The sequence below is a fragment of the Oncorhynchus gorbuscha genome, linkage group LG14 (genome assembly GCF_021184085.1).
Source record: "Oncorhynchus gorbuscha isolate QuinsamMale2020 ecotype Even-year linkage group LG14, OgorEven_v1.0, whole genome shotgun sequence".
NCBI lineage: Eukaryota > Metazoa > Chordata > Actinopteri > Salmoniformes > Salmonidae > Oncorhynchus > Oncorhynchus gorbuscha.
This window is the reverse complement of record NC_060186.1, coordinates 17217769-17233483: the sequence shown is the minus strand read 5'-3', so window position 1 is coordinate 17233483 and position 15715 is coordinate 17217769. Positions and strand designations below refer to the sequence as shown.

Here is a 15715-nt window from a genome sequence, read left to right as displayed (position 1 = left end):
TAGGGTTACGGTTTAGAATAAGGGTTAGGGTTAGGGTACGGTTTAGAATAAGGGTTAGGGTTACGGTTTAGAATAAGGGTTAGGGTTAGGTTACGGTTTAGAATAAGGGTTAGGTTTTAGAATAAGGGTTTTTAGAATAAGGGTTAGGTTACGGTTTAGAATAAGGGTTAGGTTACGGTTTAGAATAAGGGTTAGGGTTAGGTTACGGTTTAGAATAAGGGTTAGGGTTAGGTTACGGTTTAGAATAAGGGTTAGGGTTAGGTTACGGTTTAGAATAAGGGTTATGTTACGGTTAGGGTAAGGTTTAGAATAAGGGTTAGGTTACGTTTAGGGTAAGGTTTAGAATAAGGTTTAGGTTACGGTTAGGGTAAGGTTTAGAATAAGGGTTAGGTTATGGTTAGGGTACGATTTAGAATAAGGGTTAGGTTACGGTTAGGGTAAGGTTTAGAATAAGGGTTAGGTTATGGTTAGGGTACGGTTTAGAATAAGGGTTAGGTTACGGTTAGGGTAAGGTTTAGAATAAGGGGTAGTAGTTAGTTGAAATGTTACTGATAGCCCGTAAAGCATCTACAGATGGACTATCCTAATAAAGTGTAACCAGGATTTTTTACAAACTTAATGAGAAAATGCAACGGACCTAATATTTCCCTATGCACACAAGAAAAAACGGATGATTTAATAACAGGGCTAAATTACTATTGACTGGAATAACTCGTGAACTTCCTTAAATACATATTTGAACCCAAAGACTTGGACATTTCAATAGCCTATCAACTCTCTCTAAATATATTTTTCTTACATCCAAATTAGATTTGACATCTATTCAATAAGGAATACAATAAATATTGCAAATATATTGTAGGTTACTAACCGATTTTCGTTAATGAAATATATTAAGCTAATTTACTTAAATATAACAAAGAGGGAAAACATTGAACAAATAATTAATAACATTTGTTCATAAGTTAAACGCTGCCAGGGCCATTAGTCTCAACCAGCATGTAAAAAAAAAAAAAGATTTTCCAAGAAAATAATCCTCGATTTCAAAATGTTCCAAGAAAATAATCCTCAATTTCGATCAGTTTCTTCACAGATCTGTATTCCATATGGATTGACTCATATGTATCGTACTCAACCATTCACAGTTGACTGATCCTTCGCCACAATACTATGGAAATCTGAACCTTCCAATCCATCTCTGCCTGTTGTCGCAGATGACGTCCTGAGCGCCGTACCTGGGTAGCTCCTCTTCTACTTCCTCTGAAGTCACTTCCTTCTCTATGTGACATCAGTAATCCACGGAAGAGTGGCTGGGTAATCCAAGTCCAGAATTGAGGAATTCTTAAGCGACAGCATTACCAGTTTTCCCACTTTCCTCCCAGCCTTCCATACCAGGTAATCCCAGAATTGGCATTAAGCGAAATCATCTCTCCTCCCCTTCCTCAGATGAAGGTGTACTGGGAGGGGTGTCTCCAGACATCCTGTGCTCTACAGGGTAAAAGGTGCCAGGTGAGATGCCCAGGATCAGTTGGCGTACTGGGCATAGAAGGCCACCTTGACCCTCTCTATCTGGTGACACAGCTTGATGGCTGGACCCAGCTTCAGCTCCATACACTCCTGGACGGTGGGCAGGGTCAGCAATAACAACGCCTGGCCATCTATGTCCTGCAGAGACAATAAGGACAGAGATACAGAGAATATGGTCAGAGAGACAGAGACAGAGAATAAGGACAGAGGAAAGGATGACGATGTCAATGATAATGTGAAGAGATAGTCTGTACCTCAAACGAGAAAGTGTGTTGAATTGGGGATGTGTGTGTCTGCATGTATTTCAGAGTGTGTGTGTGTACCTGCTCCTGGAAGATGTTGGCGAGAGCAGCACAGTCGGTGGAGGTGATGAAGGTGACCACGTCTTCTACGGACCACTCCAGAGGGTTCCTCTCCAACACCAGCCGGCACTCGGCCTCACTACACTCCACCTGGAGGGCCACAGGACACATGGCCACAAAGATTCATCTCCATACAGGACCTTTATTGACTGGATATGACAGCCGGACGCCATTTACTGACCATATCCGGGCCATCAGGGAGCCAAAGAACCTGTCAAATACTTCATCACATCTGCATTAATGTGGGTCTGTGTATGTGTGTGTCTCTGCGTGTAGCATTTGCTCTCACCTGCATCTCCTGTCTCTTGGGTGGGTGGTACTTGTTCCCCTGGTTATATGACAGGGACCGAGTGCTCCGCCTCCTGCTTTCAGGACCCTCACGGCTGCCCGAAGCTATGCCGGTATGGGTGGCCCTGCGTAGCGTCACGGCACGCCGCGGCCGGCTGTTAGCCACCTCCACAGAGGATGTGTCTATGTGGTCCTCGCGCGGCTCAGAGCTGGTGCCTTCTTCACTGCCCGACTGCAACATAAGATCATCTTCATCCTCGTCTTCATCACTGTCCTGTAGGGAGTTATAGGGTCCATCTTAGTGCAGTGACAATCAAGTCCATTATATAATAGAGAAAGACACACAAAGAGAGAGAGAAAGAGACGAGAGAAGAGACACACGGAGAGAGAGAGAGAGAGAGAGAGAGAGAAGAGAGAGAGAGACACATGGAGACACAGAGAGAGAGAGAGAGAGAGACAGAGAAAAAGAGACAGAGAGAAAGCGAGAAAGACACACAGACAGAAAGAGAGACAGAGAAAGAGAGAGAGAGAAAGCGAGAGAGACACACAGACAGAAAGAGAGACAGAGAGAAAGAGAGAGAGAAAGAGAGACAAGACACGGAGAGAAAGAGAGAGACACACAAAGGGAGAGAGAAAGAGACAAAGCGAGAAAGAGAGACATGGAGAGAAAAAGACGGAGAGATAGAGACACGAAGAGAGAAAGAGACACCCACAGAGAGAGCGAGAAAGAAAGAAAGAAAACGAAAAAGAGAGGGGGAGGGGAACACAGCCTTCACTCTTAGACACAAGAGAAAGAGACACGGAGAGAGCGACAGACAGACCGACATAGATGGAGAGCTCTGTCAGACCTGTGGTGACCCTGCAGGAGTGTAGTCCACTGCAGACGAACGCCGTTTCTTCTGGACAAAGATGGCCTTCCTCTTCTTCCTGCGTCGTGTAGGTTTGGCCTCCAGACCCTCCTCTCCTCCAAACGGCTTAGACAGCTTCTTCTTCTTACCGTAGTAATACGCTGGGGACACAACACTCAACACAGTTCATATGGGCTCAATTCTGATGCAGGTTAGCTATTCATGTAAAAGGAGGTTTAATCAAACAAATGGCTGTGTGTATTTTCGTGTGTATTTTCGTGTGTGTGTGTGTGTGTGTGTTTTTTGTGACAGACACACAAACTCACACTTGTAGAAAATTACTGTATTTGTTCGCGCACGCACACACCAACCTACAAACATATATGAAGTTGATCTTAGTTCCCATCAACAGAAACCCACACATGAACACACAAGTAGAGTAACCACACACACATACGCTCACTATATTTGGTCTTGGTCTGCATGGAGCAGCTCTCAGGACACTGGCCTGTGACTTGGACGGGGCTGAAGAGGTTGGGACAGCACTGCAGCTTCACACACACTCTACGACAGAAGTCTGGGATCTGCTCTGCCAGACGCACGATCCGCATGGACGATCGATACGTCTTCCCTTTGTATCTAAGGAGCGGAGAGAAACCGTGTCAGCTCGGGCCAACGGAATTGCTCATACCGGACCTTACACTCAGGATGTTCACCAGGAGCCTAATGGTCGCTCCAATCCTGGTCGAGCTCCTCCAGGTGGGACTCACTTGGCTTTGAGGGTCTCCTCGTGGCAGTCCCAGTGCTGCTCTTCCACATCCTGTAGTTCCCTCAGGACACGCCCAGGCTTGTAGGCCGCATTGATTAGCATGCTGAGCACCTGCACGGGGACACACAGGAGAACACACTTTCTTCAAGACATGGTCATTTTTTTCTCCCTAGTTGTGAAGTGAACGTGACACAAAAACTAGAGAACTACTAAAACCAGTGGAGCACAAACACACTCAAGTCAACACACATTCACACTAGGGGTTATCTAGGGAAATTAAAGGCTGTTTTTGCCGAGTTTACTGTGTGTGTGCGTGCGCGCGCGTGTGTGTGTGCGTGTGTAAACAGAAATGACTGACAGTTCAAATTAAACTGAAGCTGAGAGACTGCAGGTGGTTAACAAGACATTTCCTTCTCTCTCTCACCCCCCCCCCCCACCCCCCCTCCGGTCCTTTAATTAGGCATATGCCGCTCTACCTCCTCCAGAGTCTGTTGTTAGTTTTCTGATCCCATAGGACTCTGGTCAACAGTAGTGGGAATAGATTTGGATGTAACCAGTATGTCGATGTTCCTCTACCTACCTCTTTGAGGACCAGAGTGCATTTCCCCGGCCCTACAGCCTGTGGCAGCTCAGCGATGCGCCCCTTGTTCAGGTAAGGGCCAGAGAAACAGTGGTGGTTCACGTAGATCCTGGAACAACAGTATCTCCCATTGGCTGAGCCTGGGGAGGAGAGAGAGAAGCATCATGGGACATCAGACAATCATCCAATGACAGGTATAAGGATTTCAGGCAGCCTATCAAGTTCAAACTCTTGATAGACTATATAGAAGTCCAATTAGTTTAGACAGGCAGCCCAATTGTGATATTTCTTCTTACTAATTTGCCTTTTGACCGATCAGATCAGCACTGAAAAAGATCAGACAAATGAGTGGAAAAACCATCAGAATTGGGCTGCCTGTGTAAAAGCAGAGCAACACTTACATTATGTATGACTTGTTCTAAAACTCCACTGGCTTGTTAACGAGGCTTGTATTCGAGGTGTGCTGTACATAATGTAGTGTGATGCCACGCCTCAGTTTATACTTTGTTACTCATACAACTGGAATTGCACAGCTCCGGTTGAATAGTAATTAGACAAATTATAAATATGCATGAGCAAGTGACTTTTTTTACAGAACTTAGAAGGGCATGAGTCTCTCATGGACACACACACACACACACACACACACACACACACACACACACACACACACACACACACACACACACACACACACACACACACACACACACACACACACACACACACACACACACACACACACACACACACACACTAAATAAACAGAACATTAGCTGTGTAAAATGTTGAGAGGAGTGCTAACAGAAGTGTAATATTGATTAATATGTAGAAGCTTGTTTGAACTCAACACTTTTCTGAGACAAGCTGTGAGGTACCAACCGTGATTGTGAAGAGCAACTGTTAGACAGACGAATGTTGTTTGTTCATAAATATGAATCTGCTTTGAAACAGATGTGGCACACACACACACACACACACACACACACACACACACACACACACACACACACTCTCTCTACAGGGCTTTTCCATGCTAATCATGATCATCATTAACTCTCATTTTCATTAATAGCTGTACATAAATCATCTCATATTTTAATTATGAATATTGTTTACCTGTGTCCATGGCAACGGGCTCGCAGAGGTCGAGAGGGATTGTCTCCACGGGTTGCGGCGGAGCCAACCTACAGACGGAATATCAATCAACCCATCAGCCAATCAATCAATCAATCGAGTGAACAGCAAAGTCGTCCAATCAAAGACACAGCTATTTAAGACCCTGTCAGATTTAGCTGAGTGTGATACATGTCCTTCCCCACACAACTGAACAACAACGGAAAACAATGAGGGCTATTGATGAATGAGTCCCTTGGGCGAGAGATCTGGTAAAGGAGGTTAGACGAGAGAGGTTGACAAAGTGTTACTGAAAGCCTCATATGTCGTCTCTGAACGACCACTACCTTCAGACCTGCGTTTCCCAGCCGCACTGGAGCATGTCATTTGTCAATAATAAATCTGTCCTCTGAAAATAAAATGGCAATTTCCAAGTGAACAACTAGCTACTGTTCCGGGGAGGGGGATGTGGTTCGAGAGAGAGGGGCCTCAAGGCTTTTAAGGGTATGCACTTAAGTGTGTTCTCCATCTAGGAGGTTGTATTGTAAAGTATAGGCCATACATTTCTGTGGCTGCTGACATGGCTTGGCAATGCATTGATTTGTGTTTTTTTGAGTGGAATAGCAATCTGTGTGATGGAACTGTTAAAGTGCTGGATGGGGCTTTTAAAAAAGGGAATGGAACAGTGAGGGTTTAAAATTGGAGTGGTTCTCTGTAGTTTTGGAGCATCAGCGAACTTACTGCTTCTCTGGCTGGACGACGGCTATCTTCTTCTGCTGCTGGCCTGCAATCAACACAAAATAATAGGGTTTTCACTGTGTGTGTGCGTGTGTGTGTGTGTGTGTGTGTGTGTGTGTGTGTGTGTGTGTGTGTGTGTGTGAGAGAGAGAGAGAAAGATACGGGGATACTTACAGACAGGCTTCAGTGGTGGAGTCAAGAGGTAAGCATTGGTCTCACACCATCCTACAGGAAAGATGTCCATGGACTCCACATCCACAATACATTCAGGGACAGACTTAGGCAGGCCTGGAGAGGGACAAAAGAGCATGGGGTAAGACAGCTGTCCACACACACACATGCGCACACACACACACAGGACTCACCTTCCAGTCTGAGCCACAGCAGACGACCCCTGACCTGTGTGATCTGAGCCACACACACCTCTGTGGGCCTGACAGGGTTAACGGCCTCTAGCCACATGTCTTTAGCGAAGCCTCGGCTCTGCCACGCCTACACACACAAAATGGGATAAACACACACACACACACACACACACACACACACACACACACACACACACACACACACACACACACACACACACACACACACACACACACACACACACACACACACACACACACACACACACACACAATGGGATAAACAGTAGACATAACAATGGATCCTTCTGCACAAAAGACTTAAGCCACACACATTATCCTTGGTCTCGTTTGGTTGAGAGGGAATGCCTGTTGTTTATGAATAATCGTTAATTTAAAGGTGCAATACACAGATATCGCTCCACCATTTCCTGGTTGCTAAAATTCTAATAGTTCACCTAATTTCATTTTGTGACAAAAACAAGCAGTCATAGTGTAGAGAATCATTGTACCATGTTAACTGCTGTGAAATATATTTTCCATCACCAAAAATATTGTATTTTTAGCGGTTTGAATTTTTAGCTGGTGTATTTAACACAAGTGCACATAGAACAGACCCACTGCTTCTTAGACTGGCTTTCAATGATAGACAGATCTATGACTGACATTTCTATGTGAATTTGGTCAGGTCTCCCAAAAGATGACAGAATGTAACTTTAAGGGGGGTGGGCACAAGGATGACAAGAGGGAGGAAGAGAGGGGTGAGGAGAGGGATGGAGAGAAGGATGAGGACATTGGGGAGTAGAGGCATGGAGAGAGAGAAGGAGAGAGGGAAGGAGAGAGAAGGATGAGGACATTGGGGAGTAGAGGCATGGAGAGAGGGAAGGAGAGAGGGAAGGATAAGGACATTGGGGAGAAGAGGCATGGAGAGAGAGAAGGAGAGAGGGAAGGAGAGAGAAGGATGAGGACATTGGGAAGAAGAGGCATGGAGAGAGGGAAGGAGAGAGGGAAGGATGAGGACATTGGGAAGAAGAGGCATGGAGAGAGGGAAGGAGAGAGAAGGATGAGGACATTGGGAAGAAGAGGCATGGAGAGAGGGAAGGAGAGAGGGAAGGATGAGGACATTGGGAAGAAGAGGCATGGAGAGAGGGAAGGAGAGAGAAGGATGAGGCGAGGAATTGAAGGAGGAAGAAAGAGAAAGTATCTTACATCAGGGAAGCATGCGTCGGGGGCGGCCTCCGTCCAACTCTGTTTCAGGTAGTCCGCCCAATCAAAGTCCTGGCTCTGGTAGCCCCTGGGCCGCTCTAGACCAATCCCGTTCTTCAGACACCACTGGACGGGGAGGATGCCCGGCGACTCAGAATGGCACACCAGGGACAGGGGTGTGGCCTCTGGAGTGAGGTCATCCACTGTGACCTGGAAGTAGTGCTCATTGTAGACCTACAGAGAGACAGAATGATGGGTGCGATATTACCATGGCTGCATTAACACATAGAAACACTTAAGGGTATGACTAGGTTAGATACTGTTTGGTGGGGTGTGATACTGTTTAGTGGGGTGTGATACTGTTTGGTCGGGTGTGATACTGTTTGGTGGGGTGTGATACTGTTTGGTGGGGTGGTGGGGTGTGATACTGTTTTGTGGGGTGTGATACTGTTTGGTGGGGTTAAATACTGTTTGGTGGGGTGTGGTGCTGTTTGGTGGGGTGTGGTGCTGTTTGGTGGGGTGTGGTACTGTTTGGTGGGGTGTGGTACTGTTTGGTGGGGTGTGATACTGTTTGGTGGGGTGTGATACTGTTTGGTGGGGTGTGATACTGTTTGGTGGGGTGTGATAATGTTTGGTGGGGTGTGATACTGTTTGGTGGGGTGTGATACTGTTTAGTGGGGTGTGGTACTGTTTTGTGGGGTGTGATACTGTTTTGTGGGGTGTGATACTGTTTGGTGGGGTTAGATACTGTTTGGTGGGGTGTGATACTGTTTGGTGGGGTGTGATACTGTTTGGTGGGGTGTGATACTGTTTGGTGGGGTGTGATACTGTTTGGTGGGGTGTGATACTGTTTGGTGGGGTATGGTACTGTTTGGTGGGGTGTGGTACTGTTTGGTGGGGTGTGATACTGTTTGGTGGGGTGTGGTACTGTTTGGTGGGGTGTGGTACTGTTTGGTGGGGTGTGGTACTGTTTGGTGGGGTTAGATACTGTTTGGTGGGGTGTGGTGCTGTTTGGTGGGGTTAGATACTGTTTGGTGGGGTGTGATACTGTTTGGTGGGGTTTATTACTGTTTGGTGGGGTTAGATACTGTTTGGTGGGGTGTGGTGCTGTTTGGTGGGGTGTGGTACTGTTTGGTGGGGTGTGGTACTGTTTGGTGGGGTGTGGTACTGTTTGGTGGGGTGTGATACTGTTTGGTGGGGTGTGATACTGTTTGGTGGGGTATGATACTGTTTGGTGGGGTGGTGGGGTGTGATACTGTTTGGTGGGGTGTGATACTGTTTGGTGGGGTGTGATACTGTTTGGTGGGGTGTGATACTGTTTGGTGGGGTGTGATACTGTTTGGTGGGGTGTGATACTGTTTGGTGGGGTATGATACTGTTTGGTGGGGTGGTGGGGTGTGATACTGTTTTGTGGGGTGTGATACTGTTTGGTGGGGTTAGATACTGTTTGGTGGGGTGTGGTGCTGTTTGGTGGGGTGTGATACTGTTTGGTGGGGTGTGATACTGTTTGGTGGGGTGTGATACTGTTTGGTGGGGTGTGATACTGTTTGGTGGGGTGTGATACTGTTTAGTGGGGTGTGGTACTGTTTGGTGGGGTGTGATACTGTTTTGTGGGGTGTGATACTGTTTGGTGGGGTTAGATACTGTTTGGTGGGGTGTGGTACTGTTTGGTGGGGTGTGATACTGTTTGGTGGGGTGTGATACTGTTTGGTGGGGTGTGATACTGTTTGGTGGGGTGTGATACTGTTTGGTGGGGTATGGTACTGTTTGGTGGGGTGTGGTACTGTTTGGTGGGGTGTGATACTGTTTGGTGGGGTGTGGTACTGTTTGGTGGGGTGTGGTACTGTTTGGTGGGGTGTGGTACTGTTTGGTGGGGTTAGATACTGTTTGGTGGGGTGTGGTGCTGTTTGGTGGGGTTAGATACTGTTTGGTGGGGTGTGATACTGTTTGGTGGGGTTTATTACTGTTTGGTGGGGTTAGATACTGTTTGGTGGGGTGTGGTGCTGTTTGGTGGGGTGTGGTACTGTTTGGTGGGGTGTGGTACTGTTTGGTGGGGTGTGGTACTGTTTGGTGGGGTGTGATACTGTTTGGTGGGGTGTGATACTGTTTGGTGGGGTATGATACTGTTTGGTGTGGTGGTGGTGGGGTGTGATACTGTTTGGTGGGGTGTGATACTGTTTGGTGGGGTGTGATACTGTTTGGTGGGGTGTGATACTGTTTGGTGGGGTGTGATACTGTTTGGTGGGGTGTGATACTGTTTGGTGGGGTATGATACTGTTTGGTGGGGTGGTGGGGTGTGATACTGTTTTGTGGGGTGTGATACTGTTTGGTGGGGTTAGATACTGTTTGGTGGGGTGTGGTGCTGTTTGGTGGGGTGTGGTACTGTTTGGTGGGGTGTGATACTGTTTGGTGGGGTGTGATACTGTTTGGTGGGGTGTGATACTGTTTGGTGGGGTGTGATACTGTTTGGTGGGGTGTGATACTGTTTGGTGGGGTGTGATACTGTTTGGTGGGGTGTGATACTGTTTGGTGGGGTGTGATACTGTTTGGTGGGGTGTGATACTGTTTGGTGGGGTGTGATACTGTTTGGTGGGGTGTGATACTGTTTGGTGGGGTGTGATACTGTTTGGTGGGGTGTGATACTGTTTGGTGGGGTGTGATACTGTTTGGTGGGGTGTGATACTGTTTGGTGGGGTGTGATACTGTTTGGTGGGGTGTGATACTGTTTGGTGGGGTGTGATACTGTTTGGTGGGGTGTGATACTGTTTGGTGGGGTGTGATACTGTTTGGTGGGGTATGATACTGTTTGGTGGGGTGTGATACTGTTTGGTGGGGTGTGATACTGTTTGGTGGGGTGTGATACTGTTTGCTGGGGTGTGATACTGTTTGGTGGGGTGTGATACTGTTTGGTGGGGTATGATACTGTTTGGTGGGGTATGATACTGTTTGGTGGGGTTAGATACTGTTTGGTGGGGTATGATACTGTTTGGTGGGGTGTGATACTGTTTGGTGGGGTGTGATACTGTTTGGTGGGGTGTGATACTGTTTGGTGGGGTGGTGGGGTATGATACTGTTTTGTGGGGTGTGATACTGTTTTGTGGGGTTAGATACTGTTTGGTGGGGTGTGGTGCTGTTTGGTGGGGTGTGGTACTGTTTGGTGGGGTGTGGTACTGTTTGGTGGGGTGTGGTACTGTTTGGTGGGGTGTGATACTGTTTGGTGGGGTGTGATACTGTTTGGTGGGGTGTGATACTGTTTGGTGGGGTGTGATACTGTTTGGTGGGGTGTGATACTGTTTGGTGGGGTGTGATACTGTTTGGTGGGGTGTGATACTGTTTGGTGGGGTGTGATACTGTTTGGTGGGGTGTGATACTGTTTGGTGGGGTGTGATACTGTTTGGTGGGGTTTATTACTGTTTGGTGGGGTATGATACTGTTTGGTGGGGTGGTGGGGTGTGATACTGTTTTGTGGGGTGTGATACTGTTTGGTGGGGTTAGATACTGTTTGGTGGGGTGTGGTGCTGTTTGGTGGGGTGTGGTACTGTTTGGTGGGGTGTGGTACTGTTTGGTGGGGTGTGATACTGTTTGGTGGGGTGTGATACTGTTTGGTGGGGTGTGATACTGTTTGGTGGGGTGTGATACTGTTTGGTGGGGTGTGATACTGTTTGGTGGGGTGTGATACTGTTTGGTGGGGTGTGATACTGTTTGGTGGGGTATGATACTGTTTGGTGGGGTATGATACTGTTTGGTGGGGTGTGATACTGTTTGGTGGGGTATGATACTGTTTGGTGGGGTGTGATACTGTTTGGTGGGGTATGATACTGTTTGGTGGGGTATGATACTGTTTGGTGGGGTGGTGGGGTGTGATACTGTTTTGTGGGGTGTGATACTGTTTGGTGGGGTATGATACTGTTTGGTGGGGTGGTGGGGTGTGATACTGTTTTGTGGGGTGTGATACTGTTTGGTGGGGTGTGGTGCTGTTTGGTGGGGTGTGGTACTGTTTGGTGGGGTGTGGTACTGTTTGGTGGGGTGTGGTACTGTTTGGTGGGGTGTGGTACTGTTTGGTGGGGTGTGGTACTGTTTGGTGGGGTGTGATACTGTTTGGTGGGGTGTGATACTGTTTGGTGGGGTGTGATACTGTTTGGTGGGGTGTGATACTGTTTGGTGGGGTGTGATACTGTTTGGTGGGGTGTGATACTGTTTGGTGGGGTATGATACTGTTTGGTGGGGTGGTGGGGTGTGATACTGTTTTGTGGGGTGTGATACTGTTTGGTGGGGTATGATACTGTTTGGTGGGGTATGATACTGTTTGGTGGGGTGTGATACTGTTTGGTGGGGTGTGATACTGTTTGGTGGGGTGTGATACTGTTTGGTGGGGTATGATACTGTTTGGTGGGGTTAGATACTGTTTGGTGGGGTGGTGGGGTGTGATACTGTTTTGTGGGGTGTGATACTGTTTGGTGGGGTGTGATACTGTTTGGTGGGGTGTGATACTGTTTGGTGGGGTGTGATACTGTTTGGTGGGGTGTGATACTGTTTGGTGGGGTGTGATACTGTTTGGTGGGGTATGGTACTGTTTGGTGGGGTGTGATACTGTTTAGTGGGGTGTGATACTGTTTGGTGGGGTGTGATACTGTTTGGTGGGGTATGGTACTGTTTGGTGGGGTGTGGTACTGTTTGGTGGGGTGTGATACTGTTTTGTGGGGTGTGATACTGTTTGGTGGGGTGTGGTACTGTTTGGTGGGGTGTGGTACTGTTTGGTGGGGTTAGATACTGTTTGGTGGGGTGTGGTGCTGTTTGGTGGGGTTAGATACTGTTTGGTGGGGTGTGATACTGTTTGGTGGGGTGTGATACTGTTTGGTGGGGTTTATTACTGTTTGGTGGGGTGTGGTGCTGTTTGGTGGGGTGTGGTGCTGTTTGGTGGGGTGTGGTACTGTTTGGTGGGGTGTGGTACTGTTTGGTGGGGTGTGGTACTGTTTGGTGGGGTATGATACTGTTTGGTGGGGTGTGATACTGTTTGGTGGGGTGTGATACTGTTTGGTGGGGTGTGATACTGTTTGGTGGGGTGTGATACTGTTTGGTGGGGTGTGATACTGTTTGGTGGGGTATGATACTGTTTGGTGGGGTTAGATACTGTTTGGTGGGGTATGATACTGTTTGGTGGGGTGTGATACTGTTTGGTGGGGTGTGATACTGTTTGGTGGGGTGTGATACTGTTTGGTGGGGTGGTGGGGTGTGATACTGTTTTGTGGGGTGTGATACTGTTTGGTGGGGTGTAGGTACTGTTTGGTGGGGTGTGATACTGTTTGGTGGGGTGTGATACTGTTTGGTGGGGTGTGATACTGTTTGGTGGGGTGTGATACTGTTTGGTGGGGTGTGATACTGTTTGGTGGGGTATGGTACTGTTTGGTGGGGTGTGGTACTGTTTGGTGGGGTGTGATACTGTTTGGTGGGGTGTGATACTGTTTGGTGGGGTGTGGTACTGTTTGGTGGGGTGTGGTACTGTTTGGTGGGGTTAGATACTGTTTGGTGGGGTGTGGTGCTGTTTGGTGGGGTTAGATACTGTTTGGTGGGGTGTGATACTGTTTGGTGGGGTTTATTACTGTTTGGTGGGGTTAGATACTGTTTGGTGGGGTGTGGTGCTGTTTGGTGGGGTGTGGTACTGTTTGGTGGGGTGTGGTACTGTTTGGTGGGGTGTGATACTGTTTGGTGGGGTGTGATACTGTTTGGTGGGGTGTGATACTGTTTGGTGGGGTATGATACTGTTTGGTGGGGTGGTGGGGTGATACTGTTTGGTGGGGTGTGATACTGTTTGGTGGGGTGTGATACTGTTTGGTGGGGTGTGATACTGTTTGGTGGGGTGTGATACTGTTTGGTGGGGTGTGATACTGTTTGGTGGGGTATGATACTGTTTGGTGGGGTGGTGGGGTGTGATACTGTTTTGTGGGGTGTGATACTGTTTGGTGGGGTTAGATACTGTTTGGTGGGGTGTGGTGCTGTTTGGTGGGGTGTGATACTGTTTGGTGGGGTGTGATACTGTTTGGTGGGGTGTGATACTGTTTGGTGGGGTGTGATACTGTTTGGTGGGGTGTGATACTGTTTAGTGGGGTGTGGTACTGTTTGGTGGGGTGTGATACTGTTTGGTGGGGTGTGATACTGTTTGGTGGGGTTAGATACTGTTTGGTGGGGTGTGGTACTGTTTGGTGGGGTGTGATACTGTTTGGTGGGGTGTGATACTGTTTGGTGGGGTGTGATACTGTTTGGTGGGGTGTGATACTGTTTGGTGGGGTATGGTACTGTTTGGTGGGGTGTGGTACTGTTTGGTGGGGTGTGATACTGTTTGGTGGGGTGTGGTACTGTTTGGTGGGGTGTGGTACTGTTTGGTGGGGTGTGGTACTGTTTGGTGGGGTTAGATACTGTTTGGTGGGGTGTGGTGCTGTTTGGTGGGGTTAGATACTGTTTGGTGGGGTGTGATACTGTTTGGTGGGGTTTATTACTGTTTGGTGGGGTTAGATACTGTTTGGTGGGGTGTGGTGTGCTGTTTGGTGGGGTGTGGTACTGTTTGGTGGGGTGTGGTACTGTTTGGTGGGGTGTGGTACTGTTTGGTGGGGTGTGATACTGTTTGGTGGGGTGTGATACTGTTTGGTGGGGTATGATACTGTTTGGTGGGGTGGTGGGGTGTGATACTGTTTGGTGGGGTGTGATACTGTTTGGTGGGGTGTGATACTGTTTGGTGGGGTGTGATACTGTTTGGTGGGGTGTGATACTGTTTGGTGGGGTGTGATACTGTTTGGTGGGGTATGATACTGTTTGGTGGGGTGGTGGGGTGTGATACTGTTTTGTGGGGTGTGATACTGTTTGGTGGGGTTAGATACTGTTTGGTGGGGTGTGGTGCTGTTTGGTGGGGTGTGGTACTGTTTGGTGGGGTGTGATACTGTTTGGTGGGGTGTGATACTGTTTGGTGGGGTGTGATACTGTTTGGTGGGGTGTGATACTGTTTGGTGGGGTGTGATACTGTTTGGTGGGGTGTGATACTGTTTGGTGGGGTGTGATACTGTTTGGTGGGGTGTGATACTGTTTGGTGGGGTGTGATACTGTTTGGTGGGGTGTGATACTGTTTGGTGGGGTGTGATACTGTTTGGTGGGGTGTGATACTGTTTGGTGGGGTGTGATACTGTTTGGTGGGGTGTGATACTGTTTGGTGGGGTGTGATACTGTTTGGTGGGGTGTGATACTGTTTGGTGGGGTGTGATACTGTTTGGTGGGGTGTGATACTGTTTGGTGGGGTGTGATACTGTTTGGTGGGGTGTGATACTGTTTGGTGGGGTGTGATACTGTTTGGTGGGGTGTGATACTGTTTGGTGGGGTGTGATACTGTTTGGTGGGGTGTGATACTGTTTGGTGGGGTGTGATACTGTTTGGTGGGGGGTGTGATACTGTTTGGTGGGGTATGATACTGTTTGGTGGGGTATGATACTGTTTGGTGGGGTTAGATACTGTTTGGTGGGGTATGATACTGTTTGGTGGGGTGTGATACTGTTTGGTGGGGTGTGATACTGTTTGGTGGGGTGTGATACTGTTTGGTGGGGTGGTGGGGTATGATACTGTTTTGTGGGGTGTGATACTGTTTGGTGGGGTTAGATACTGTTTGGTGGGGTGTGGTGCTGTTTGGTGGGGTGTGGTACTGTTTGGTGGGGTGTGGTACTGTTTGGTGGGGTGTGGTACTGTTTGGTGGGGTGTGATACTGTTTGGTGGGGTGTGATACTGTTTGGTGGGGTGTGATACTGTTTGGTGGGGTGTGATACTGTTTGGTGGGGTGTGATACTGTTTGGTGGGGTGTGATACTGTTTGGTGGGGTGTGATACTGTTTGGTGGGGTGTGATACTGTTTGGTGGGGTGTGATACTGTTTGGTGGGGTG

At 48.1% G+C, this 15715-nt stretch overlaps 1 protein-coding gene across 5 annotated transcripts in view; it reads right to left on the bottom strand.

Moving 5' to 3' along the window:
* Positions 1 to 459: 459 nt before the first annotated feature.
* LOC123994562 (scm-like with four MBT domains protein 2) overlaps positions 460 to 15715 on the bottom strand; it is a 71369-nt gene continuing 56113 nt past the window's right edge. For 2 of the 5 annotated variants that reach the window (XM_046297304.1, XM_046297305.1), the window contains 13 exons: positions 7803 to 8033; positions 6594 to 6720; positions 6403 to 6516; positions 6232 to 6274; positions 5494 to 5561; positions 4375 to 4514; positions 3796 to 3905; positions 3489 to 3664; positions 3352 to 3396; positions 3026 to 3186; positions 2179 to 2451; positions 1851 to 1979; positions 460 to 1665 (listed from right to left, as the gene is read on the bottom strand). In XM_046297304.1, coding sequence (XP_046153260.1) covers positions 1525 to 1665; positions 1851 to 1979; positions 2179 to 2451; positions 3026 to 3186; positions 3352 to 3396; positions 3489 to 3664; positions 3796 to 3905; positions 4375 to 4514; positions 5494 to 5561; positions 6232 to 6274; positions 6403 to 6516; positions 6594 to 6720; positions 7803 to 8033 — 1758 coding nt within the window. In that variant the 3' untranslated portion in view covers positions 460 to 1524. Of the gene's footprint in view, positions 1666 to 1850; positions 1980 to 2178; positions 2452 to 3025; positions 3187 to 3351; positions 3397 to 3482; positions 3665 to 3795; positions 3906 to 4374; positions 4515 to 5493; positions 5562 to 6231; positions 6275 to 6402; positions 6517 to 6593; positions 6721 to 7802; positions 8034 to 15715 lie in introns of all 5 variants that reach the window. The other 3 variants (XM_046297307.1, XM_046297308.1, XM_046297306.1) reach the window with 2 other exon arrangements.